The sequence below is a fragment of the Lepisosteus oculatus genome, chromosome 2 (genome assembly GCF_040954835.1).
Source record: "Lepisosteus oculatus isolate fLepOcu1 chromosome 2, fLepOcu1.hap2, whole genome shotgun sequence".
Taxonomy (NCBI): Eukaryota; Metazoa; Chordata; class Actinopteri; order Semionotiformes; family Lepisosteidae; genus Lepisosteus; species Lepisosteus oculatus.
The window spans coordinates 74,834,278-74,858,831 of NC_090697.1; the positions used below are offsets into that span (position 1 = coordinate 74,834,278).

At 49.4% G+C, this 24,554-nt stretch overlaps 1 protein-coding gene across 4 annotated transcripts in view; it reads right to left on the bottom strand.

The window, feature by feature from the left end:
- Positions 1-2,850: 2,850 nt before the first annotated feature.
- wnk3 (WNK lysine deficient protein kinase 3) overlaps positions 2,851-24,554 on the bottom strand; it is an 83,752-nt gene continuing 62,048 nt past the window's right edge. For 3 of the 4 annotated variants that reach the window (XM_069183534.1, XM_069183537.1, XM_069183525.1), the window contains 11 exons: positions 24,176-24,224; positions 23,677-23,850; positions 19,083-22,837; positions 17,065-17,152; positions 15,695-15,778; positions 11,006-11,088; positions 9,603-10,105; positions 8,892-9,106; positions 8,156-8,290; positions 6,866-7,065; positions 2,851-6,421 (listed from right to left, as the gene is read on the bottom strand). In XM_069183534.1, coding sequence (XP_069039635.1) covers positions 5,888-6,421; positions 6,866-7,065; positions 8,156-8,290; positions 8,892-9,106; positions 9,603-10,105; positions 11,006-11,088; positions 15,695-15,778; positions 17,065-17,152; positions 19,083-22,837; positions 23,677-23,850; positions 24,176-24,224 — 5,820 coding nt within the window. In that variant the 3' untranslated portion in view covers positions 2,851-5,887. The remainder of the gene's footprint in view (positions 6,422-6,865; positions 7,066-8,155; positions 8,291-8,891; positions 9,107-9,602; positions 10,106-11,005; positions 11,089-15,694; positions 15,779-17,064; positions 17,153-19,082; positions 22,838-23,676; positions 23,851-24,175; positions 24,225-24,554) is intronic. The other variant, XM_069183531.1, reaches the window with a different exon arrangement.

Consider the following 24,554-nt stretch of genomic DNA (forward strand, 5'->3'; position numbering starts at 1 on the left):
ATTCATTTTTTAAGCTTTTTAAGTTTTATAGTTGGTAAACTACATATACCATAATCCCCTACTTCTGCTTAGCTGATCAAATGATCCGAGTCACAATAAAAAAAACATTACGCAAAACGGAAAATATATCATTTAAACGCATAAATATGATTTATTAAATTTATGTACTGATGCACCGGGCTAACATACTAATCTTAAAGTGAAACTGCTAACTTGTGATACAGTCACAAAAACAGCTACTCCCCTGCTGTAGTGGAGGTTTTGGTACGATCCTTGGAGATTAAAGTTCAATTATTTTATTCCACGTGATTCGTAGAACAATATAGATTTACATGGACACGTCTGCACGAAGCAATGTGTTATAGGTTCTGCAGAACTTGTACTGGTAGCTGGACAATACTGCTGTACCTTTACTGTAGCCCCTATTGTAACAGGACTGTTGTACTGTACTGGGACTGTAGCTCCTATTGTAACAGGACTATTCTACTGTACTGGGACTGTAGCTCCTAGTGTAACAGGACTGTTCTACTGTACTGGGACTGTAGCTCCTATTGTAACAGGACTATTCTACTGTACTGGGACTGTAGCTCCTATTGTAACAGGACTGTTCTACTGTACTGGGACTGTAGCCCCTATTGTAACAGGACTGTTCTACTGTACTGGGACTGCAGAACCTGTTGTAACAGGACTGTTCTACTGTACTAGGACTGTAGCCCCTGTTGTAATAACACTGGTATTGTGTACTTGTAGCACTTTCTTTGCTGATCAGGTATTAGCATTGTGAGCCACAATCCCACTTTCCTAAAACACTTCTTGCCATTGAGTTCAGAGGCCTTTAAAAAGGATTTTAAAAATCTGTCAAGACCGAGCAGCACCTGGAAACTTGCTGAGCAACGGGAAAGATTGTCTCAAGGTATGTTGTAAAGAGTTGTACTCCACCAGCTCAGCCCTCCAATACTATGACCATTTCCAAGACCCCACTGGCTGCCCACCCATCACTGACCCTGGGGCTGTGGGAGACGGGCTGGGGACCGGAAGGCACTGCTTGAGAAGATGATGGATCAACACAGGATGCAGAGGATATAACTGCCGGAGATCCAGTTCTCTTGAAGGAGTCCCGAGGACGCAGATGGTTTTAAGACGGTCCTCTTTCCACAGAACTTGTGTAAATTGGAAAACGAAAAAGTCTGGATCTGCTGTTGAAGACAGCTGTTGAAATGTTAAACACTGATTTTTTGTGTGAAAACAAGAAAGCTACTGTAATAAAATAAGATGACTGTGAAGTTGTTTGCCACCTGGAACCTTTTTTTTCCCCAAAAAAACCCGATCCCTTTTTTGTCGTTTGGTGAAACGCCACTGCTCTGTGGCAGCTGCCTGTATGCAGCAGGCAGGTAATGTCTAATACTATACCTCTCAAGTCTGTCTCTACAATTAGACAGCTCTACAACCAAGAGCTTGTAGTCCAGCTGTGGCCAGTCGATCCTTCTGTTCAGCCCTTCTACAGATGCAAGGTGCTGTCCTGTAGAACCAGCTGTTAACCTGAAACCCAGGATAGCGAAGCCTGGTTGGCACTAGGACAACTTTCCACAGGCCAGAAGACTTGTCATACAGTACATCTCAGAGCAGAGCAGAGACAAGCGGACTGCCCTCTACATTGCGATTGGAGAGACGCATATTGTCGTCCAGAACGTCAAAATCCAGCCTTTGTGGCTGTAGATCCGACTGGAGGCTGGTTCTTCCCAGATAATTCCCAGTCTGCCTTACAGTTAACCAGGCCGCTTGCCCCCTTCAGAAGCTTCTTCCTCACGTCAGTGGAGGGGAGGACAGAAAGAGGCAAGAGGACCCCACCTTCAAACACCAAGCCTACTCACCCCTGTGAAACTCATACAGACTTCAAGTCCAGGAAAGGAGAAGAAATGCAACACACACAGCATCCGAAACCCTACGCAGCAGAGAACAGTTTTATAATGGTAATCGAAATAGGAATTTTCAGATACTAAGATTTCATACTTTAGCACTTTTTGTGTTTAAACACCCAAATTCTCTTCACAGTGCGCCTCCCCACCTTCTGCCTCTTGTAAACGTCCTCTAAGCTTACTGAACTTGCCAGCCATTTTGAGAAGGACACTTTGACCCACTCCCAGCAGTTAAGGGCATAGTTTCTGATATTTACTGAACGTCATTTTGAGAGAGCCAAGCAAAACCTTTTGTTAACATTTCTAGGGTGGCATATCCAGGCAGACATGGCTTCCCTATCATTTATCCTCCCTCAGGAGTCCAGGATAAGACATGATGAAAACAGCAGCCATGTTGTGAAGGTCAGACGAGCAGACTGCCTTACTGCACTTGCGATGATGTCATGCGCACCCTTACGATATCTTTACAGGTCAAAGTGAGAATCGTGTCTGATTACAAACCCCTCCGCTCTTCCAGCAGTGCCCCACTCTTGCCCTCTCTGTGAAGTTTTAGGGGTACCCCTAAATCCTAGTAGAGCACCACCACCTTACAACACATGATGCATCTCCCACAATGCCCACACTTGAGACACAGATGAGGCTGCCTGCAAGGCGAGGGCTGACGTCCACTGTGCTGAACCTCGACAGGTGTCTCACAGAGAGCTGCTGTCCGTGGACGAGAGCTCACTCTGGGCAAGGAGGAAGGGCGAGGAAGACTACACAGGAAGCAGAGATAGGATGCAGCAGCATTCGATTACAGTCGGCTTCAGAGCAATTCAGCCAGTCAAAGCACAACACAGCTCAAGAGAACGTGACAACACTGGCTTCTTTTAAACATTATATCCATGAAACCCCAGAGCGGCGCAAGATCATCAAAAATAACAAACAGCACATATGAAATTCACATTTTTACTGCCTTAGGGTGCCATTTTAGTCTGTTACAAAAAAATAAAATAAATTACAATACAGTGGTTATTAAAAACACCTGTGAAATCTTTTAATTCTCAAAATGATTTTTAAACCCTCTAAAAACCCACCACTCGTATGCTGTATTAATTCACAAGTTTTTCTGGTGTCCAAAAGAAGGTTTAACGAAACGTTAAACTTCCCCTCTGGCTCATTCGGGTCCCTCGCTCTCCCTTCTTCACTCCCGTCTGCCCTTCAGTTTCCTCCTCGCGCTCCGGCGACGCAGGCCCGAGTTCGCCCCCCACACTCGCGATCGAGTGTCCGGGGAAAAAACATCTGCCGGCACAAGGTGTCGGGGTCGGTCTGGTTCTCTTCTCCTCCTTGTAAATGTCTCATCGGAAAACGACACCCGGAGCGTGTCGGGACTATACACGTTATTAAAGTGGAAATGTAGGAACCGTGCAAAGCCTCGGGAGCTGGACTAGAGCAGTGCAAGCTCACATGCTCGGCCTGAAGAAAAACGCTGCCGCGTAGCCCTGCCGGCACAGCAGGAAGCAACTCCCGGCCAAAGCTGTGTTTTCTGCACAGACTGTTTCACCGTCACATTGCACAAACGAGGCAGGCAACTCCAGTCACACGCCCCCACTGCACAGCAAAGCACCCTATGTCCCAAATGCTGGCTCGATTCATGAATCACCAGTACCGGGGTCTGTGGCAATACTGCATCGTAATGAGTCTCCCAGTCTTTCAGCTCCATCGCGTGTGGAGTGGGGTTTGGCAGAAGCTGTGCTTGAACAGACTCTCACATCCTCAGCAGGGCGCCCCTCCTGGGGCCCAGGTAATCACAGTGCAGCAGAAACAGACTGGAGTTACAGCAGCTAGCAGAGTCCCGGGTGTGAAAAGCCAAGAACTGTAATCTCTCCTTGCTGAGCAAAAAGATTATCCAAATGTGCAGAGAGACTCAGAGATGCTCTCAGGTCTTCCAAGGGCTTAATTGCGAAGCAAATCCTACTACAAAAGTAAATTATTAATTATTATTATTATTATTATTATTAAATACACGCAGGGATAAAAAGCGTTACTATATGTCTTCTGTTGGTGTTTAGCGCCACCATTTTTAATCTGTTTCATGAAGATTCCCTACAGATAAAAGCTTTATACACAGAAAACATGGGACATGTTACACAGCTTTAATACTGATCAAATACGGATCACACTGTATTTATTAATTCCCTAAGTAACTGCATTCTTAATAATAATAATGATAATAATAAATTCTCTTTTCCTTCATGTCTCTGTTTTAAGAGGTCAGGCGGAGTCTTTTAATTCTCATGAATACTGACATGGCTTAGCATTTTCACAAACCCATCCTCACACACACTGACAATCACTGTGGCTGCAGAAATAAACCATTTCATTCCATAACTAGCAAAGAAAACAGGAAAACTGAAAGTGTGGGCATGCCCCGTCTCTCTCTTTTGCTCTACCTTCTCTTCCCTACCTGTCCGCGTGCCTGTATATCTGACCGAGACTGTCTGTCTGTGTGCCTGTATGTCTCAGCCTGCCTGTCTGTGTGCCTGTATATCTGACCGAGTCTGCCTATGTGCCTGTCTATCTCAGTCTGTCTGTCCATGTGCCTGTATATCTGACTGAGTCTGCCTATCTATCTCAGCCTGCCTGTCTGTGTGCCTGTATATCTGAACGAGTCTATGTGCCTGTATGTCTCAGTCTGCCTGTCTGTGTGCCTGTATGTCTCAGTCTGCCTGTCTGTGTGCCTGTATATCTGAACGAGTCTGCCTGTCTATCTCAGTCTGTCTGTCCATGTGCCTGTATCTCTGAACGACTCTATGTGCCTGTATGTCTCAGTCAGCCTGTCCATGTGCCTGTATATCTGACCGAGTCTGCCTGTCTGTGGACCTGTCTATCTGACCGAGTCTGCCTGTCTATGTGCCTGTATGTCTCAGTCTGCCTGTGTGTGGACTTGTTTATCTGAGTGAGTCTGACTGTCTGTGTGCCTGTATATCGCTCTGTCTATGTGTCTATTTCAGTCTGCCCAAGTCTGTCTGTGTGCCCATAAATCTGACTGATTCTGTATTTCTGTGTCTGTTGTGTCTCTCTGTGTCTTCTACGTCTAACTGGTGCCCGATTCCCTTGTCTCTCTGTATTTTGCCTTGCGTAAGCAGTTCAGGGGAAACAATCCAGTGAGAATAGAGGGGTACTGAGGGGTTGGCATAGCACTTTGCTCCAGTGTCCTTTACAATCTGCAGGTTTCAAGGGTGTATTTTATAAGTAGCTACTGGATCAAACCTGAGAGATTCTTTTTTGACCCATTAACAAGACTCCCATTATAATGCAGTTTTATGCATTATGTGCTTTAGGAGCTGCAGTCTCCAACGAAGTACCAACGAAGCAGAAAAGCACACATATACATGTATACACGCATACATATACACACACAAGTATATCGAAATACTGTAACTTCACAGGTAACTCCAGGCGAATTTACTTTAAATAAGGGAAAAAGCAGAACATATCCAGCATCTGATGTTAGCTCACACACGAGAGCCTGCAGCCCGGACTTCCAATGGAAATGCATCAAACTGTAGTGCAATGGGAGCGAAGCCGGGAAAGGACCAAGTCATTGAAAATCAGGTTGGGATGAAATGCAGATGTGGCTCCAGCCCATCAGGCTTAGATGGACCCTTCCTGCACAAACACACGCCCACTCTCATTCGCTTTCTCTGTCTGCCAAAGTCCTGAAATATTTACTGTCACACTAAGCTTACACAGGGTTTTTTTTTTAAAACAGGATAACAACGCAGTGAACTTGGAAACCATCAGTAATGCATTCAGAATTTAGAAGCCCCCACTCCAGGAGTTTGTTTTTCTTTATTTTTTTGTACAAGTGCAGTAAAATAAGGCTGCAGACATTTCATGAATATGGCCCTCTTTCCCTCGGTGTCTCTCATTCCCTCTCTCACTCTTTCATTCCCTCTCACTCGCTCGCTCGCTCTCTCCCTCACACACTACTGGGGTCCCAGGGGTACAGCAGCGGCTTTGTGGAGGCCAGCGGACGGGGAAATGCTAGCGGGCAAATTCACGGAGGCAGCCAGAGACGAAGAACACGAAGAAGAGGAGGAGGAGGAGGAGGAGGAAGAGCAGGACGAGGGGGAGCAGGAGCGGGGCGCCCCCACGATCAGGCTGGGGGCGCCGACGGCCCCCGGCGGGGCAGGCATGGGGCCCATGACGGGCTGGATGCCGTTTCCCGGCGGGATGAAGGGGGGGAGGGGCTGGGGCGGGGGGACAGGCGCGGCCTGCGTCTGCGCGGGCGGCGGCGTCGGGGCCACCAGTCCGGTCCACTGCATCGCGTAGGCCGCCCCCCCGCCGCCCCCGCCGAACTGGCACAGGTGTGCGGGGGGGGGCCCGAACCCAGGGGCTGCCGGGAAGGGGGCGGCCAGAGGGGGCAACGGCGTCACGGCAGGAGGAACAGGCGCTGCTGGGATACCCATGCCGCAGCTGTGACCCGCGGGCCCAGCGGGGAACCACCCGGAACCAGAACTCTGAAACACGGAGGGCAAATCAGGTGTCAGGGACCGAAGCAGAATGAGGAAGAGAAAAGCAACATCAGGGCTCCCCGCCAGTAATTGTGCTTTTAAATTTTATTTTAATTCTCTCAATTCTCTGAAGATACCAGAGCCTGGGCTGAGATTTATTTTAAACAGCTTTTAAACAGTGTCATGCAAAGCTGTATGTCTGTAATTTTGCATATTTACAAAATTAGTACCACGTGTAAATGCACATAGATAGTGTTAATATTTTTCGTACTTTTAAAAATTATGAAAAATAAAGGGTAAGAGGAAGACACTGTTGTATTGTGATGTGCTGTACCAAATGTTTAATTGCATTAGGAGGCCTTCTGTACGATGTATCATCACCTAATCTGTGAATCTGTGTGCGAGTGCAGTATTGCAGTATTGGACAGGACCCGAGGCTGTGTACTGTACCTCAGACGGCTGGTTCCAGACACCAATCTCCTGCTTCTGCTGGATCTGTTTGATCTGATTGAGGCTGGGCTTTGTGAGGGCGTTGCCCACAGTCTCTTTCGTCCAATCATCCACCAGCTTGTGCAGCTCATCTGTGAACATGCCTTTCTTATTGGCTGATGCAGCGGGGAGGGCGTGGGCATTGGAGCAGGTCAAAGGTCCTTCACAGAAAACACATGAGCAGTTTACAGTAGGTGCTGAGGCAGAGAGCTCTTAAAAATACAGGAGCCACAGACTTCCGGACACACTGATGTCTATTCAGTACCTCAGAAGAAGCCCCACTAAGGAAGCAGTACAGTACTAAGTATGGTAGTGTCATATCAGTAAAACAAATGTGTGTATCGATATTTCAGCATTGGATAAGTAGAGTAAGGATGTAAACAGAGATGTTACGCAAGAGGAAGAAAGACGCCCTTGTGACGTTCCTCATTTGCTCTTCGAAAAACAGAAGGGGGTCAGAAGTTACACTGCAGATTGACTGACTACAGCACCAGCAAGAACGGGAGCTTCAGTCAATCAGGTCCACGGCTCCTATCGAGCCTTCGGCCACTTCTGCTCCAGTCTCCTCTTTCAGGAGGCCCACTGGGACACTCTCTCACAAAGCCAGTCCCTCTGAGACACTGGCACTTCTAAAAACAATCATTCCCAAAAGCACACTGGGACCCAGTGACAGGTTAATAAGATAAGATCACTTTATTGGCCATATACAATTTCTTGCGTTAGGAATTTGTCTTTTCACAGACCCCAGCTTGTTCTCCAGGAGACACACAGACAGGGAGAGAAGCTGGGGGTCAGAGCGCAGGGTCGGCCATTTATACGGCGCCCCTGGAGCAGCTGGGGTGAAGGGCCTTGCTCAGGGGCCCAGCAGAGTAGGATTCCTCTGCCGGCCACAGGATACGAACCAGCAACCTTCCAGCCACAGGCACAGATCCTTAGCCACAGTGCCACCACTCCGCCATTTTTTAAAAAGTTTATACTAAACTGTATACATCTGTAGGGCCTTTCAGAACACAAGAATATAAAAACATAAAGGTTTTCAGCAAGAAGAGGCCATTTGGCCCATCTGGTGCCTGTGTAGTTTGTAGTAACCAGTGTACTGGCTTCAAAACATGGCTGGGTGGCTCCTCCAGACTTACACAGCCATTTGAGTAAAAATGCACCTCCTGTTCTCGATTGTAAATGCAAATTTCACATATTTAGGAGATGTATACTCTCAGCCCAGGGACATTTGAAAACGGTGATGTGTCTCACCGTGCTGGGAGAAGCCCTGGGGGCAGCTGTGGCTGTGCAGGCCGCCCAGCGCCCCCACATGGCCATCCACCTCCGAGGGGGTGGGGTTCGAGAGACGGCACTCCTCCCCAGAGAGACAGCAGGATGGCTGGACTCCTGTGGACAAACGGACAGGCAGACGTAGAGTCAGCTCATTGTGCTACGATTGCATTGCATTCACTTGAGGCCACAGCCCGTGCAAAAGGTCATCACTTTTTGGTCCTTTGCCCAGCATGAGGTGCATCCAACATCCTGGGATGACAAATGAAAATATTCAAATGATGACCCGTGGACCTGGGTAAGTTTACCCCATTATTAATATAATATAGACCTGTTTTATTGAAACAGCGGCTCCTGCTCATGACAGTATGAGAGGCTGGTCCGCCAGTCATGATGCACAACCACAACCACGTGCAAGGAGTCCTCTCAAGTTTACTGTCGCTTCACAACACGGTCAATTCATCTCGTGAAAAACGTTTTCAGACATAAAGTCAGTCTTCGGATGAAGCTGCACCCATGTTAAATTCTCCTGCAAACCCGCAGTTCCTTGGACCTGTGCGCAAGAACCGGAGTGAAGGCTATAAGGGATTAGAGCTGGGGCTGAGCGAGTGTCAGGTTACAATAAGAGTCGCAGCTGCAGGTAGAGAGAGGAGGGCTTTCCGAGCAGGCGGGCTGGAAGCGCGAGATGTACACAAAGCCCACTTCTCATCCTCCTTACCCAGGTGCGCCAGCCCGTTGTCCGTCTGCGAAAACGACTGCGGGCGGCTGCGCAGCTTGGCTTTGGCAGAGCGCGGTCGCCGCGGAGACAGGCACTGCGAGGGGGGGGGAGTGGAGGGGGCGTTTTTGTGTTCCTTCAGCAGACGCAGCTGGCGGTACAGCTCCTGCAGCTCCTGGTTCTGCTGCGCCTGGAGGGACACCACCTCCTGGATGTGCCTGCAGACAGAGGCCGACGGGGTGAGTACACAGAGAGACAAGTAGGCAGAGGGAGAGGCAGATGGGTATGGCAGACAGAGTCAGATGACCAGAAACAGACAGACAGGGCAGGCAGAAAGAGTCAGGGGAACACAGATACAGTCAGCTGAACAGAGACAGACAGGCAACACAGGCAGATACACAAGTATCATATCTATTAGTACACATATGTACCTGTGCACAAACAGGTGCCATAGCTACAGGTACATAAAAACACCTGTACACACGCAGGTGCCATAAGTACAGGTATACACATACACCTGTTCACACAAAGGTGCCACAGCTACAGGTACACATATACACCTGTACACACACAAGTGCCATGGCTACAGGAACACATATACACCTGTATACACAGGTGTCATATCTACAGGCACACATATACTGTACACCTTTACACACAGGTGCCATAGCTACAGGAACACACTCTCACAATCCTCCTCCTCCCTTCTCTCACTTCTCCCGAAGTTTCTGCAGCTCCTTCCTCAAGTCCTCGTCCTCCAGCTCCGACTCCTCGTCATCGCTGCTCATGGGGGGCGAGGGGGAGTACCCTCGGGGAGGGCAGGCAGGTGCGCACTCGTCTTCCTCCAAATCCTCCTCCTCCTCCTCCTCATCCCCCTCAGCCTTGCCCCCCGGCTCTGCACGGGGCCTGTGCCCCCGGGACGTCGGGGCGCCAGCCTGGAGGGGGGTGCCTCCTCCAGCGGGGCTTCCAGACTGGCCGCCACTGCTGCTGCTGCCCCCAGCCTCACGCTCGGGGGTGAGAGGCGAGCTGTCCGCGTCCCACGTCTGCGCCCGCATCACGGAGAAGCGCCCCACTGTCTTGTGGGTGTCCGCCAGGTTTGGATGGGGTGGGCGCTGGGGCTCGGCTGTCCGCTGAGAGGAAGCTCTGGGGCGCCCACTGCCCTTCGTCTCCTTCTCTTCCTCCAGTTGGTCCGGGGGCATCAGGGGGACCGTGGTGACCTGGAAAAGAAAACGCACGGTGCATTGTCACCCTCGATCCTTGATGAACAGCACACCTGTGTCTACCTGTGCGGGCAGCGGTTCGGACAACTCAACATGGGCCTGATGGGGCTTGGCTACAGGTGCCGGGTTTGCGCCGGGTCAGGTGTGATTTGCAATACTTAAGAAAAGCTGGGGTTCAGAACGGGCTGTGTAAAAAAAAATGATCAAGGAGCAGCTATGTGTCAAAGCTCAGACTTCACTTGAATACACGAAGAAATGGGTTTAGTTTTATTTTGGAAAAAATATTTTGTTTCTTTCTTTTGGCGTGCACATGTTCCATTTCCTTAAAATCATCCCGCGACAGTGAAGTGCTGGTCACTGAAACCCCGAGGTGGACAAGGCTCAAGATCCTCTCGCTGAAGCTGAGAAACTGTTGCTGGAGAATGAGATCGGGTATCATTCTCAGCGTTATGGGAGAACATTGCAGCTGTGGTAAAACAGGTCTTTATTTCATTTTCATTATTACAATAGAAGCATCATGTTTCATTTTCACATGAGGAAGTACTGCTTGGATTTTATTAAATTAGCATGTTAATTGCTGTTAAAGGTCCTTCTCTATCAGTGTCTGTCTAAAGGTTCTTCTCTATCTGTCCAACAGTCCGTCTGTCCAAAGGTCCTTCTCAATCTGTCTGTCTAACAGTCGTGGTCTCGCTGTCCGTCTGTCCAAAGGTCCTTCTCAATCTATCTGCCCAACAGTCCTTGTCTACCTGTCTGTCCGTCCAAAGGTTCTTCTCTATCAGTCCAACAGTCCTTGTCTTCCTGTCCGTCTTATGGTTCTTGCCTAGTCTGTGTACCAGTCTGCATATTTGTCCCTTTCCCCCTTTATCTGTGTACCTCTCTCTGTCTGCAATACAGTACCTGGAACCGGCCGGTGGTGAGGGACTGGGAGCGGAGGCGGGGCTCTCCCTGCTCTGACAAACACAGACGCTGTGCGCAGGAGTCTAAGACACACAGACAGAGAGGCTGTTAACACAGGACAGGGCACCTACATCGCTCAGAGCACGCAGCAACACACTGTCATCGAGGGGAAGCACATCAGGCACCAGCCATACAGCAGTCTGATCCATTTCAGGTTTAACCAGCTACAGGCTGAACGGTATTTTTAATATGATTAAAATCCATGTTTCTCTATTACCCCAAGCAAGGCCAAAAGCCTTAACATTTTTCTGTCTTTCCGCACGTCAACAGACTCCTTACTCAAGGGGTGGGAAGGCTGGAAGGACTTCACTGCACGTCTTCTGTTTTCTCATGTGGTTACAGAGGCGTCCAAGTGAGACAAGACACACGCACAATTGGGCGATAAATATCCAGATTAGGTGGGGATATAACAACACAACCAGTGATTCTCAATTTACATGAAAGAAGAGAACAGTGTTCAGAGCAAAACCTGGCCTGGATTAAACCGCAATGCACAGCCAGTCCGATCTGCTTCCCTCTATTATTGCTAATGATGCTGATGTACTGGAAGAGATGTCAGTTCTTCTGCGTCACATTTCTCAAAGGTTTTTACTGCATGTTGGTTTTGTTTCATTACAATTTTGCACAATGTATTTAATAGATATCTCGATACATATTTGACATTTTCTGTGGTGTCTTGCTAGGTTTGTAAAACTTGATTTTGACAACTTTGTTTTTGGGAGAGAAAAAAAAACTGAAAATCATCCAGCTACTATCATAATCATTATTGTTCCTGTCACCACCAGCAGTATTGCTAACAGAATGGCTTTAATGCTAAACTGTTCTTAGTGCAACTCACTGACATCAACCAATACATCATAAAGATCACACTCAAAACAACAACAAAAAAACTAAAAAACAATAAGAAAGAAATGCAGACAAGCCATGAACTAAAACTATGGAAGGCAGTGTCAATCACTTTTTTCAAGTAAAAAATTAAGGAACAAAAACTGTAGGAAAAAAAGAGAACTGCCTACATTCAGTATAACTATCTGTATCCAGGAACATAGGAGCAGAAACTGCTGACAGCTGTAGAGAAACTGAGAGAGCTCGGTCTCGGTGGTACAGAGTGAGTTGAAGATTGCCAAATAAAAAACAGGCTGTACAATTTTTACATCAGATATAAGATATGAGGGGGCCGTGTGCAAAGGATTTTAAAAACACTGCACGATGCTGGGTTCAGTAAGAAACAGGAAGTATATCTTCCAGTTAGTTCCAACTTCATCTGACCACAAACACATATACAGTACATATAAAACACCCCCCTCCCTCATGCAGTGAGAGAGTCAATGTCAGAACAACGTCTCAGTCTCCCCCAGTGTTTTTCCTTTGACATCTCAAGGCTGTCCAGGTGCCAGATTGAACGGAAACCTGCCCCATGCAACCCCCCCCAGCAGTGGATTCTGGATCTGCCGGACCTGGCGCTTAACAGTGGCCAGAGGCAGGTGAGACAGGTGAGGCAGGTGACAAGCAGCCTTCCGCGGTCAGGCACCAGGAGTTTACAGTTGAGGGATCACCGGCTTGGACCACACTGGCTCAGAGCCATGGTGAAATGTTCAGTGGGCAGGATGCCTTACTGCACTGGCACCCACTCCCCTTAGAAAGGCTCAACGGACCGCTCACATACAGTACACACCACCCGGGTGAATGTCAGTTTCTTGTTTCCTGGCTACGGGTGTACTACGAAACTACAAAACAAAGTCATCTCGGAAAACAGGAATTGATAAAAATGTTATTTAGGTTTGGCACAAATTTTGAAATGATGCACAAGGCTCATTCTATTTAATTTCCTGCTTTGAAGCAGTCAGGGCAAGCAGTGAGTATCCTGTGAATACTGCCACCTGCCACTGGGTGGCCACCAGGTTTCACAGCTCATTAGATCACCAGTTTTTAAACACCTGGAACAATTTCTTTTTCACCAGCTAGGAGGAAAATAAATGAGGAGTTCAGAGTTCAGATTTGTTGCACAATAGACCAATATATCACTGGTTTTGAAAATCTATAGAAGCAGGTGACTGTGAGTGACCTACTGTATAAAAATAACTGGATCAGGGCAGGGGACCCCTGGACTAAACCAGGACCAGGACCACGTGGCCTATCGGCATCATGTCCATTACTTTAAAAGCATAGGGGTTGTTTTCAAAAACATATAATGTATGTAACTTATACTACACAACACACCTAATGGCTGTACAGTACACAAGGTATTAAGTATTTGACAATGCTCGAACTAAACAAATTCCTGTATTTATATACTGGGATTCAGAATTTTTCGATACATATCCTCTCCTACAGCGCAAAGTTATTAAATAAATGCACCACTCTTTCTTAGTTTGTAGTGCTTCGTCTATGGCCTTTGTCTCCTCGTGTCTACTGCTGGCCCGACTGAAGAGGTGTCCCGAGGCCACAGCAATACAACAGAGTAGTCCTGCTACCTAGGATGCACTGCTTCTCTCCCTCTGTAGAGGGCGCTAGCTCTCCAGCGAGGTGTGCTGGCAGCGTCTGCTCATGGCATGCTCAGACTCCGACAATTACCACATCGATTAAATAGGAGGAGATACAACAAAATAGCTATTTTCGTTACCTCTGACACTTAAGAAAACCCTTCCTCCACATCCCAAGTGCTGGCCTGCATGAAGAGGTGTACTGCAACCTCACGCGGAGCTACTGTTCTACACAGCAGGCAGTCTAAGCCGTGAGGGGAGTTGAAGTAATCCACCTGTCTCGTCACGCCTCACTCTAATAAAAAACTAACACTTGAAAGACAGGAGTTGGCTCGACGTCAATTATCACTTGTCTAGCTCACTCCCATTTCCAAGAGGAGACATGGACAGAGACGGTAATGACCAATACACAGGACCCTCCACATTAAATCATAACCCCCCGTGAATGAGGAATAAAAACATCACATAGCAGAAGAAGTTATGCACTGGATAGAGTGCCTGGATTATTTTCTTTACGTGTCATTCTGCAATTCTAATAGCATTGCACAGAGGCAATTTATATTTGTCAGCAAAAATGAATGGATATCCAGAAATCAGCAGGGTCACTGTCATTTACCCCTCTACGCATTCCTTTGAATAAAATCCAAAACAAATCTACAACAACACTGTGCTCTTTCAAGTGCAATGGAAGCCTATATAGAGGAATTCCTGCCCAAGGTGCCTTGTTTCTGTTAAACCCTGCCTGAGGAGGATCTACAAAATATTAACTAAAGGAGTGGAAATACATGTAACCCTCACGCTTTCTGGACTTTAGCTGTAAATAAATAAATAAGGATTTGCTATGCTTAATGCTCTTTATTATTATTACTGGGACTTTTATGCACGATGTATTATCCAATCCATCGATCTGCTGTCTGGGGTGTCGCGTTCCTATTTTGCTGGGGGTACGAATAAATCTGGAGGGCACTGCACAGAGAGGAACATGCAGCTCTGCACCTCGACTGCAGCATCGACAGAGCTCAGCAGCAGGCTTTGTTTGAGCTCGTCCCCGATGAAAGGTGACAGCAGTAACTTCGGACGCTTTGCTATTTTTCCGTGGCTGTACCTGGTTCTGCTGTGGGTTCCCTAGTATGTCACACGGATCGTCAGATGTCTCTGCTTTGCAGTCTAACTGTGCTACTGCACTGCACTGATCAGGGTATGTGGCAGTAAGCTTTTTAAATTGGTTTAAAACAATTATATTACAAGGCCTTAAAATAACCTCCTTTTAGCTGTTATCTTCGGTTCAAGGCACAACCCCATAGTTTCAAGTTCAATTTTTTACGGAGCGTGGTGCAGGTTGCGAAGTGTGTCCTGATCTCACCTCCTCCTCTGCACACCCGAGGGGTATACAGGTGTATACAGTATATGTATGTGCCTCCGTACAGCACACTGGGAGAGCTGAGGCGACGCCACCTTCACCGACTCCCTCCGAGAGAGCTGTAACACAGTCGCCCTTCACAACTAGAGCTCACGGCATTTCCACAGCACTGCGCTGTCACATAATCGATCAGCCGCCGGAGAATCAATAACAAGCTGGCAGCACACCCCCTCGGTCCAAGCGGCCCAAGAATGAACGAAGCAAGTGTAGAGATATGTCCAACTCAAATTAAAGTACTGCATGAATGCATTTAGCAAAAAATCAGGAGCTAATGCTGAAACTGTATAATGTTCTGGGAGGGTCTAGGACACAACTGTACTGCGGGGGATTTCATTAAGGTGTTCAAAAGCTGGTTTAAAATGTTGCAGAAAACCCAGATGCTAAAATCAAACTCTTTAAGCATTCGTCTGGCCACCTCGTCTCCCGGTGAGGCTGTGGAACGAGGCTCACTTCAGTTGTGAAGGTCAATCTCCCATGTCACAGAATAAAATAAAAAGAAAAACCGTTAAGCCGGTCATTTAGAGACAAATCTGTCATGCTCGCCACCACGGATGAGCGGTGGGGCTGAGCTAGTACAAACGCAGTAGCCAGCCCCACCTAACACCTCCCGTCATTCAGAGCTGGTTACTGTGGTAATTACCGTGGTAATTAAGGGCCGTGAATGACAGGACAATTTAGGTGTGGCCGGCTACTGCATAGATACAAGCTCGCCCCTTTGCCACTCACCTGCAGCGACGCGCAAGGCAAAATCATCGCCGTCATCACCATCACCACCATCACCACAACAGTTACACCAACGACAGAAATGAGCTAAAACAAAGGAAGAGATCAACGGGGACTCCAGAGGGACAGACGGACAGAGGGGAGGGGGTTAACACAGCCGAAACAAAAAATAAAAGCACACAACAGGGATGTGCAAGGAACAGCAGGATGGGTGTGATGCTCAAGATATATATACTCAAAAAGGGTATATTTCATATGATCGTATTTCATATTATCATTGAAATATATATATACAGTACACAGTACGTATATATATTTTTTATTCTAGGAGCAGCTAGAGGCGGCTGGAAAGCAGAAAGAAAGAAGAGACGTGATCCAGTGACGCAGCACCTTCAGGTGCCTCATAGGAAAAAATGAGCCTGAAAAAATGCCCTTTTCTTCTTTCTTTTTGCTCTTCAGCGTGGAATTAACCTCCACCTGCTCCTGGTCTGTTCCCCACTCTCACCTATATATTGCGTTTCGTATTCTCAGAGGTAAATATTGGCACCCTGCGTCAGGCACGTCACTTGTTACGATGAATGGTTAGTAAAAAAAAAACTTAGAGCCAGTGTTGGGAGTTCAAAATACAATATTCATTCTAATCAATAAATTAGTGAATAATATTGTTTCAGGTACATTGTTGCCAATACTTGCATCTGCAAATACACATGTACCCTCTCAAAACCAGGCTCTATAGAGTGAATTATCAAAATTATACTACTGATCTTGGCAAGAAGCTCTGAACTACAGTATTAACAAAGCCCGAGTCGACTTTTCATTCCACTGTTACTTATGCAGAAACAGCACTATAAACTCAAAATATCCAACACGCAACTTTAAGAATTCAGCTCCAAGAGCACAGGTTTGAGATCAGGTCACATCTATGCATTTATAAAATAAATACTAAGAGAACTGAAAGAAGATTTTTGTCTCATAGGCCTCCATATACACAGTACATATTGCCCTGAAGTGTTTTCTAATTCAGATATTTACTGAACGTGTATATATATCCTAAACGTTTAAAAAAGGGGGTGAAAAATCAATAAGCTGACAAAATGCATTAAAAAAAGTTAAAAGGGGGATAATCAACATAATAAATGTAGCCTACATCTACACATGCAAAAACATGGGAAAAATTAAAAAGCTAAATAAAAGGGAAAGGTGTTGCAGAGCCCTAATGCTGTGGACGCTACCTTGCTGGACTCTTGTTCTCTTGAATAAGCTGGTAGAGTGCCGGAGCTTGTGAGCCCAGCTTTTCAATTTGCGAGTCCAGGATTTCTTGCTAACAGGGTTTTTGAGACTAGGACAAGTAAAGGTTAGGCCAAAATATCCACCTCCTGCCTGCAGCTTCTGTGCTCCGGCTCTGAGGGTGGGTGGCGCGCTGTCTCCCGGGGAAGAGGCTTCGGAGCAAGGGGGGATCGCCTGGGGAGGAACCACACAGTTACACACACCTGCACGCAGACAGAGACACCGAGAGGGCGACACACTCATGACGCCACACTGCACACAGGCAGAGACCCTGAGAGAGCAACACAGACTGAGGCACAGTCACGACACCACACTGCACACAGGCAGAGACCCTGAGAGAGCAACACAGACTGAGGCACAGTCACGACACCACACTGCACACAGGCAGAGACCCTGAGAGAGCAACACAGACTGAGGCACAGTCACAACACCCCACTGCACACAGGCAGAGACCCTGAGAGAGCAACACAGACTGAGGCACAGTCACAACACCCCACTGCACACAGGCAGAGACCCTGAGAGAGCAACACAGACTGAGGCACAGTCACAACACCCCACTGCACACAGGCAGAGGTACAGTCATGACACCACACTGCACACACGAACACTGAGAGAGCGACACAAACTGAGGTACAGTCATGAAACCACACTGCACACAGACACTGAGAGAGCGACACAAACTGAGGTACAGTCATGAAACCACACTGCACACAGACACTGAGAGAGCGACACAAACTGAGGTACAGTCATGAAACCACACTGCACACAGAGACACTGCGAAAGTTGAAGAGTGCAATAGGCAGCAGAGAAGATGACAGAGTCTGACGAACACAAACACAGTAATTTATTCCATGCTGAACAGCCGAAACGTGTTTTTCTTCTCTTTTCAGCATGGAATAAACCTTTACTTGTTCCTTTGCAGCCTGTGCCTGCTGACATATCTCCCTTCTTGAACTACTTCAAACACAGTAATGGCAAAGTGATACATAAACAGGGAAGTGAGTTTCCCATGATGCTATGACACTTACATCTTAAATTTGCCTTACCATGGGTTATCGTATTTAGGCTGGTGCTTTACAAGACCTTTCTGAGCTTTCACCATGATTCAAATTCACTTTTCTACACTCTGAATCCACAATCATTCTGCTGTCTTATACCCTCACTCCTCAGAGATACCAACTGTCTGCAAGTTTGGCTTGTCACCGCAACCCCTGTCGCAGGGGACTGGGGAGAATGAGGCCCTGTGATTGCACCTTTCTGCACTGCCCAGCGCCTGTGCACTGGACTGTGCACTTCTGCGACGGGCTCAGTGTCACCTGTCACCCTGTGTGTGACAGGTGCAACTCTGCTATACCCCGTTGCAATTTAATTATGATCGCTTTTGGGCTAAGAGGGACCACAGCAGTGTTCCCCAGAAACTGGAGAACTCCACTATGCCAGGGGACCAGGTTTCCTTCTGCAGAAGCATTCCATACCGTTTAGGCAAGTTACATGTAACATGAGCCTGAGCCCTATTACTGGAGCTGCACTGTGCCTCACAGTGTATTGATAACCACCTGAAGGAGCAGCACTTCTCACACAGAGAGCGCTGCTTGCTCATTGCACCAGGTCTCCTGGCTGACACTAAGCCATCCAGCGCAAGCAGTGCTCGGACACTTGAAGAACTGCAGCCACACCAGCTAACAACACACCCCAGGCCTGAACCAGTGACATCTGGAGTACAGGGCTCAAGTCTGTGGTTTGAGTCAGTGTCATTCTTGGTCACGCCACTCTGAAACTCCATCTTTTGCTTTAACAACACAGCATATGGACAGAAAGAGACCCAAGTGTGAGATACAAACACACACACCAAGTGTTGATACACACTGAGACAAAACACAGGGAGGGGGACACCCAGAAACATCCACGTTGAGAGTGACAGAGAACGGCGCTGACAGTCACTGACTTAACACTCATACTACAAGATGAGATCAGCGACACAGATCGAGACAAACTGACGAAGCTCCACACAGCAACAGTGATGCAGACCGATGATGCACACGGGGAGAATTATTGGAAGACACAACAAGAAGGCACAACGACAATGTACCCAGGGGACACTTACAAACACAGCCGGCTCGATGGGCAGGGGGTCAGTGCCTTTGTGAGCTGGGGGAGGCGGGTGGACAGTTGGGGAGGGGGAAGAGGAAGGGGACGAGGAAGAGGGGGCTGGCTGGCGCTGCACAGCCCCAGCGTCTGAGGAGGGTGGAGCTGGGGGGGCAAGGGGGGGCACCTCGGCGGCCAGGACCTTCCCCACCGTGGCTTCGGATCCCTCCATGACCCCAGCGAGGTCAGGGCAGGATGAGGAACGAGAGCAGGAAGTAGAGGAGGAAGTGGAAGATGAAGACGAGTGGGGAGATGTGTCAGAGGAGGAAGGGGTGGGAAGGGCAGCAGGGGTGGGAGGCGGAGGCAGGGTGTCCTCCCCTGCAGGGGCAGCAGCAGCAGAGGCTGTCGTCACTCCGGCAGTCACAGAGGTGGAGGAGTGAGGGGGGGAGGTAGAAGAGGTGGGAGGGGTAGCTGCTGGGGAGGTCCCAGAGGCACTGTACTCCTGGTACAGCAGCGTCCTCAGTTTCTCATCCAGGGTCTTCATGCGGTTGTCTACAAACTCCACCTTGGGCGGCCCCTCGCTGTCGGACTCAGCCACGGACGATGGCTGGGCAGGACTGGGTATGGAAGCAGGCGTCAGGCCTGACTGGCTGCCTTGGGGCAGCACGCCCCCCAGTGGCTCCACAGGGGACATGGCAACTGGAGCACCAGGGAGGCCAGGAAGGAGGCCCTGTAGGGGTGGCAGAAAGGGCTCTGAGGCACGAAGTTTCTCCTGAGCCAGTATGGACCCACTGTCCTCGCGGTCTGCGTCCCCCGATGCACATACTGACTCCTGGCGGGGCAGCTGCTGGGGCAGGAGGTCACAAGGCTTTTGCTGTAGCGACTGCAGCTCCCCTGGCTGCTGCTGGGGTTGTGTCTGCTGCGGCTGCTGGATTCCCAGCCTCTGCCGTAGCTCCAGTTCCTGCTGCTGCTGCTGAAACTGATGCTGCAGCTGCAGCTGCCCTTGTCCTTGTTCTTGTTGTTGCAGAGGCGGCTCTGGGTGCACTTGCTGCTGTAGCTGAAGTGGCGGCCGATGCTCCAGAGGCTGTGGATTCAGTAGCTGTTGCTCTATTAGGTGCCGCTGCTGTGGTTGCAGCTCTGCTTGTTGTTGCTGAGCCTGTTGCGCACAATGCTGCTGTTGCAGCTGTAATTCCTGTGCCTGCGCCTCTGCTTGTTGTTGCTGAGACTGCAGCGTAAGCAGCTGCAGTGGTTGTTGCTGCTGCAGCTCTACCTGTTGCTGAGGCTGTGTCACTTGCTGCAGCTGTTCTAAATGTAGCTGAAGCTGCTGTTGCTGCAGTGGCGATGATTGCTGCTGAAGTAACTGCTCTGGCCGTGATAACTGCGGCTGCTGGGTTTGCTGTGCTAACTGCTCTTCTTGTGCTCGCTGTTGCAGCTCTAGCTGTTGTTGATTCTGTAATTTTTGTTGTTGGTCTAGTTGTAGTTGCTGCTCAATGTGTTGCTGTTGTAATTGCTGAAGCTCTATATGTTGAAATTTCTTTAGCTGTTCTACTTGAAACTGCTGCTGCAGCTCTGCTTGCAGCTGTCCAGGTGTCTGTGTCTGTGTCTGTTGTAGCTGTCTAAGAGGCTGGGTCTGCTGCAGCTGTGCAGGAGGCTGGGTCTGCTGCAGCTGTCCGGGTGTCTGCGTCTGCTGCAGCTGTCCGGGTGTCTGCGTCTGCTGCAGCTGTCCGGGTGTCTGCGTCTGCTGCAGCTGTCCGGGTGTCTGCGTCTGCTGCAGCTGTCCAATAGGCTGTGTCTGCTGCAGCTGTGCAGGAGGCTGGGTCTGCTGCAGCTGTGCAGGAGGCTGGGTCTGCTGCAGCTGTGCAGGAGGCTGGGTCTGCTGCAGCTGTGCAGGAGGCTGGGTCTGCTGCAGTTGTCCAGGTTGCTGTGTCTGTTGCGGCTGTTCAAGAGGCGTGGTCTGTTGCAGCTGTCCAATAGGCTGTGTCTGCTGCAGCTGTCCAGGTGTCTGCGTCTGCGTCTGTGTCTGCTGCAGCTGTCCAATAGGCTGTGTCTGCTGCAGCTGTCCAGGTGTCTGCATCTGCGTCTGTGTCTGCTGCAGCTGTCCAGGAGGCTGTGTCTGTTGTAGCTGTCCAGGAGGCTGTATCTGCTGCAGCTGTCCAAGAGGCTGTATCTGCTGCAGCTGTCCAAGAGGCTGTATCTGCTGCAGCTGTCCAGGTGCCTGCGTCTGCTGCAGCTGTCCAAGAGGCTGTGTCTGTGTCTGCTGCAGCTGTCCAAGAGGCTGTGTCTGTTGTAGCTGTCCAGGAGGCTGTATCTGCTGCAGCTGTCCAAGAGGCTGTATCTGCTGCAGCTGTCCAAGAGGCTGTGTCTGTTGTAGCTGTCCAATAGGCTGGGTCTGTGTCTGCTGCAGCTGTCCAAGAGGCTGTGTCTGTTGTAGCTGTCCAATAGGCTGGGTCTGCTGCAGCTGTCCAGGTGTCTGCGTCTGCTGCAGCTGCCCAAGAGGCTGTGTCTGCTGTAGCTGTCCAATAGGCTGTGTCTGCTGTAGCTGTCCAATAGGCTGTGCCTGTTGTTGCTGTCCAAGAGGCTGTGTCTGCTGCAGCTGTCCAAGAGGCTGTGTCTGCTGCAGCTGTCCAGGTGCCTGCGTCTGCTGCAGCTGCCCAATAGGCTGTGTCTGTGTCTGCTGCAGCTGTCCTAGAGACTGTGTCTGCTGCAGCTGTCCAATAGGCTGTGTCTGTTGTAGCTGTCCAGGAGGCTGTGTCTGCTGCAGCTGTCCTGGAGGCTGTGTCTGTGTCTGCTCCAGCTGTCCAAGATATTGCGTCTGTTGTAGCTGTCCAAGATATTGCGTCTGTTGTAGCTGTCCAATAGGCTGTGTCTGCTGCAGCTGTCCAGGAGGCTGTGTCTGCTGCAGCTGTCCAGGAGGCTGTGTCTGCTGCAGCTGTCCAGGAGGCTGTGTCTGCTGCAGCTGTCCAGGAGGCTGTGTCTGTGTCTGTTGTAGCTGTCCAGGAGGCTGTGTCTGCTGCAGCTGTCCAGGAGGCTGTGTCTGCTGCAGCTGTCCAAGAGGCTGTTTCTGCTGCAGCTGTCCAAGAGGCTGTGTCTGCTGCAGCTGTCCAAGAGGCTGCGTCTGCTGCAGCTGTCCAGGAGGCTGTGTCTGCTGCAGCTGTCCAAGAGGCTGTGTCTGCTGCAGCTGTCCAAGAGGCTGCGTCTGCTGCAGCTGTCCAAGATGCTGCGTCTGCTGCAGCTGTGCAGGAGGCTGTGTCTGCTGCAGCTGTCCAGGAGGCTGTGTCTGCTGCAGCTGTGCAGGAGGCTGTGTCTGCTGCAGCTGTCCAGGAGGCTGCGTCTGCTGCAGCTGTCCAGGAGGCTGCGTCTGCTGCAGCTGTCCAAGAGGCTGCGTCTGCTGCAGCTGTGCAGGAGGCTGCGTCTGCTGCAGCTGTCCAGGAGGCTGTGTCTGTTGTAGCTGTTCAAGAGGCTGCGTCTGCTGCAGCTGTCCAAGAGGCTGTGCCTGTCCAGGCAGCTGTAGATCCTGTTGTAGCTCAATTTGTTGCTGTTGCTGTGGCTGCAGCTGGTCCTCAGATGAAGGGTGAGGTATCAACTCTCCTGCTACTCCAGCGCCTCCCTCTTCTGAACCCAGATCCACAGTGGATGCAGGAGCACAAGGGAATGTGGGCAAGGATGCAGCAGAGGCAGACAGGGAGGCCGGAGCAGAGGCTGAAAGTGAGGGCAAGAGGGAGGCACCTGTCCCAGCTGCACTGAAAGACCCTGACCGCTGACTTCCCTCACCATCTGGGAGAGAACAAAATATTATTATGGTAGTACTTAGAATTAATATTCTCATTACATTTAAGCAAACTACTCACTGATCGCTCACCCACTATAACGTGAAAAAACCCATAAAAACATTAATGACATTGTGTTTTTAAACTCTTATGTTTTCAGGTTAAATAAAAAATAAAAAAAAGTAAGAAGGAAATTTTCCTTTGGCTGCGCACTTGTACTGGATAACAAAGGAGGTTATCCAGTACAGTGGGAGGTTGAGTCAATCAAAGCAAACCTGGAAAATCTGCATCTTTCAATTCTGACTGCTCTGGGAATAGCCACAGATTTCTGAAATCCTGGTCTTCCAGATGGCAGCTGTGCCCTAAGTTACCCTAGCCCCTTTTGTTATTAACAAATAAACCATCTGAATTATTCACAGACAACACCCATTCTTCCCTCCAATATGATTTGAAAACAATGGGAGAAAATGCACAGCAGTGAAGTATTACAGACGGTGGCACGAGGCACCTCACACATCCCAGCTTTGCTTACCAGGTCTGCTTACCGTTTCTCCTCAAATCCGATACCACCTGGCAGCTCTGGGCACTGCTGAGGATTCGCAGGTGAAAACGATTTTCTCTGCTCAGAAATGACACTTTTTGTGGCTCACACTGCAGCCAACGGGAAAGATCAGCCCACGCCTTTTAAGGTATACCGTGAAGCTATGGGAGCTGTGGGTATTCTGGGAGAAAACACGACCTCTCCAAGGGAAGGGCCAGGTGAGACGGTCGTTTACTTGAGCTGACCGTGACGTTTTGAGAGCAGGGCTGAAAACGCACGTGGAAACGGCAGCGGAGTTGCCTTACCTTTGTCCGTTGCCGTGGTTCCGGGAGCATCTTGCCCCGCTGGCTGTGACGTTGCGGAGGAACCAGCAGGGGGCGTGGGGGCACCCTGGGCTGACTGGGAGTCTCTGTGTTTAATCGTCTGGTTGATGAAGAACCTCCACCGGCCGACGGGAGAGGACTGAGGGGCAGCGTCCACTGAGAGGGAGAGGGCGGGGAGAGAGAGGGTGGTCGGGGGCAGAGAGGAAAGGGGAGAGATAAAAGGGGGCAAAAGGAGATGGTGAGAACAGGAAAAAGTGTTCGAGAAAGAAAGAGAAGCAGAGACAGAGAGGGAGCAGGAGACAAGTGAAGAGGGACAGTGGGAACAGAGAGAGGAGAGACAATCCGCTTACTGAGCGTCTTTTAACAAACGGGTATCTCTCAACATTCTTCGTGAGTAACAAAAGGCTTCCCTCTCCATGTTCCTCACGCTCTCTTGTGACCTGAAAGGAAATGCTGATAGCGCAGTGCACAGCTCACTCACCACTGGGCGGGGCAGGTGGGTTGATGTGGAGCTGCTCCATCGATCCAGTCTGCAAGGCAAAGGAAGATGGAAAGGTCAGGCTGCTAATGTCTACAAGAATGGTCCTTTCTGCATGAGAGGTTTCGTCAGACAAACAAGAGCTCTGTTCAGCTCCCAAAAGTCGTCCAGCAGCAGATGAACTCCAGGACGTCACCTCACCGGCCCCCGTAGGATCTAGGAACCAGAGGATCGGTTTCAGCAATAGCACTGGGTGTTTTGCTCCAGACACCCACAGCTCTTTGTGTAAATGATCACCTCCTAACATCAAACAACCACCTGCTCCTGATCCCCTAGTAATGTGTAGTAAGCGTTGTGTAGGAATTCTAGTAAGCGGTGCTGA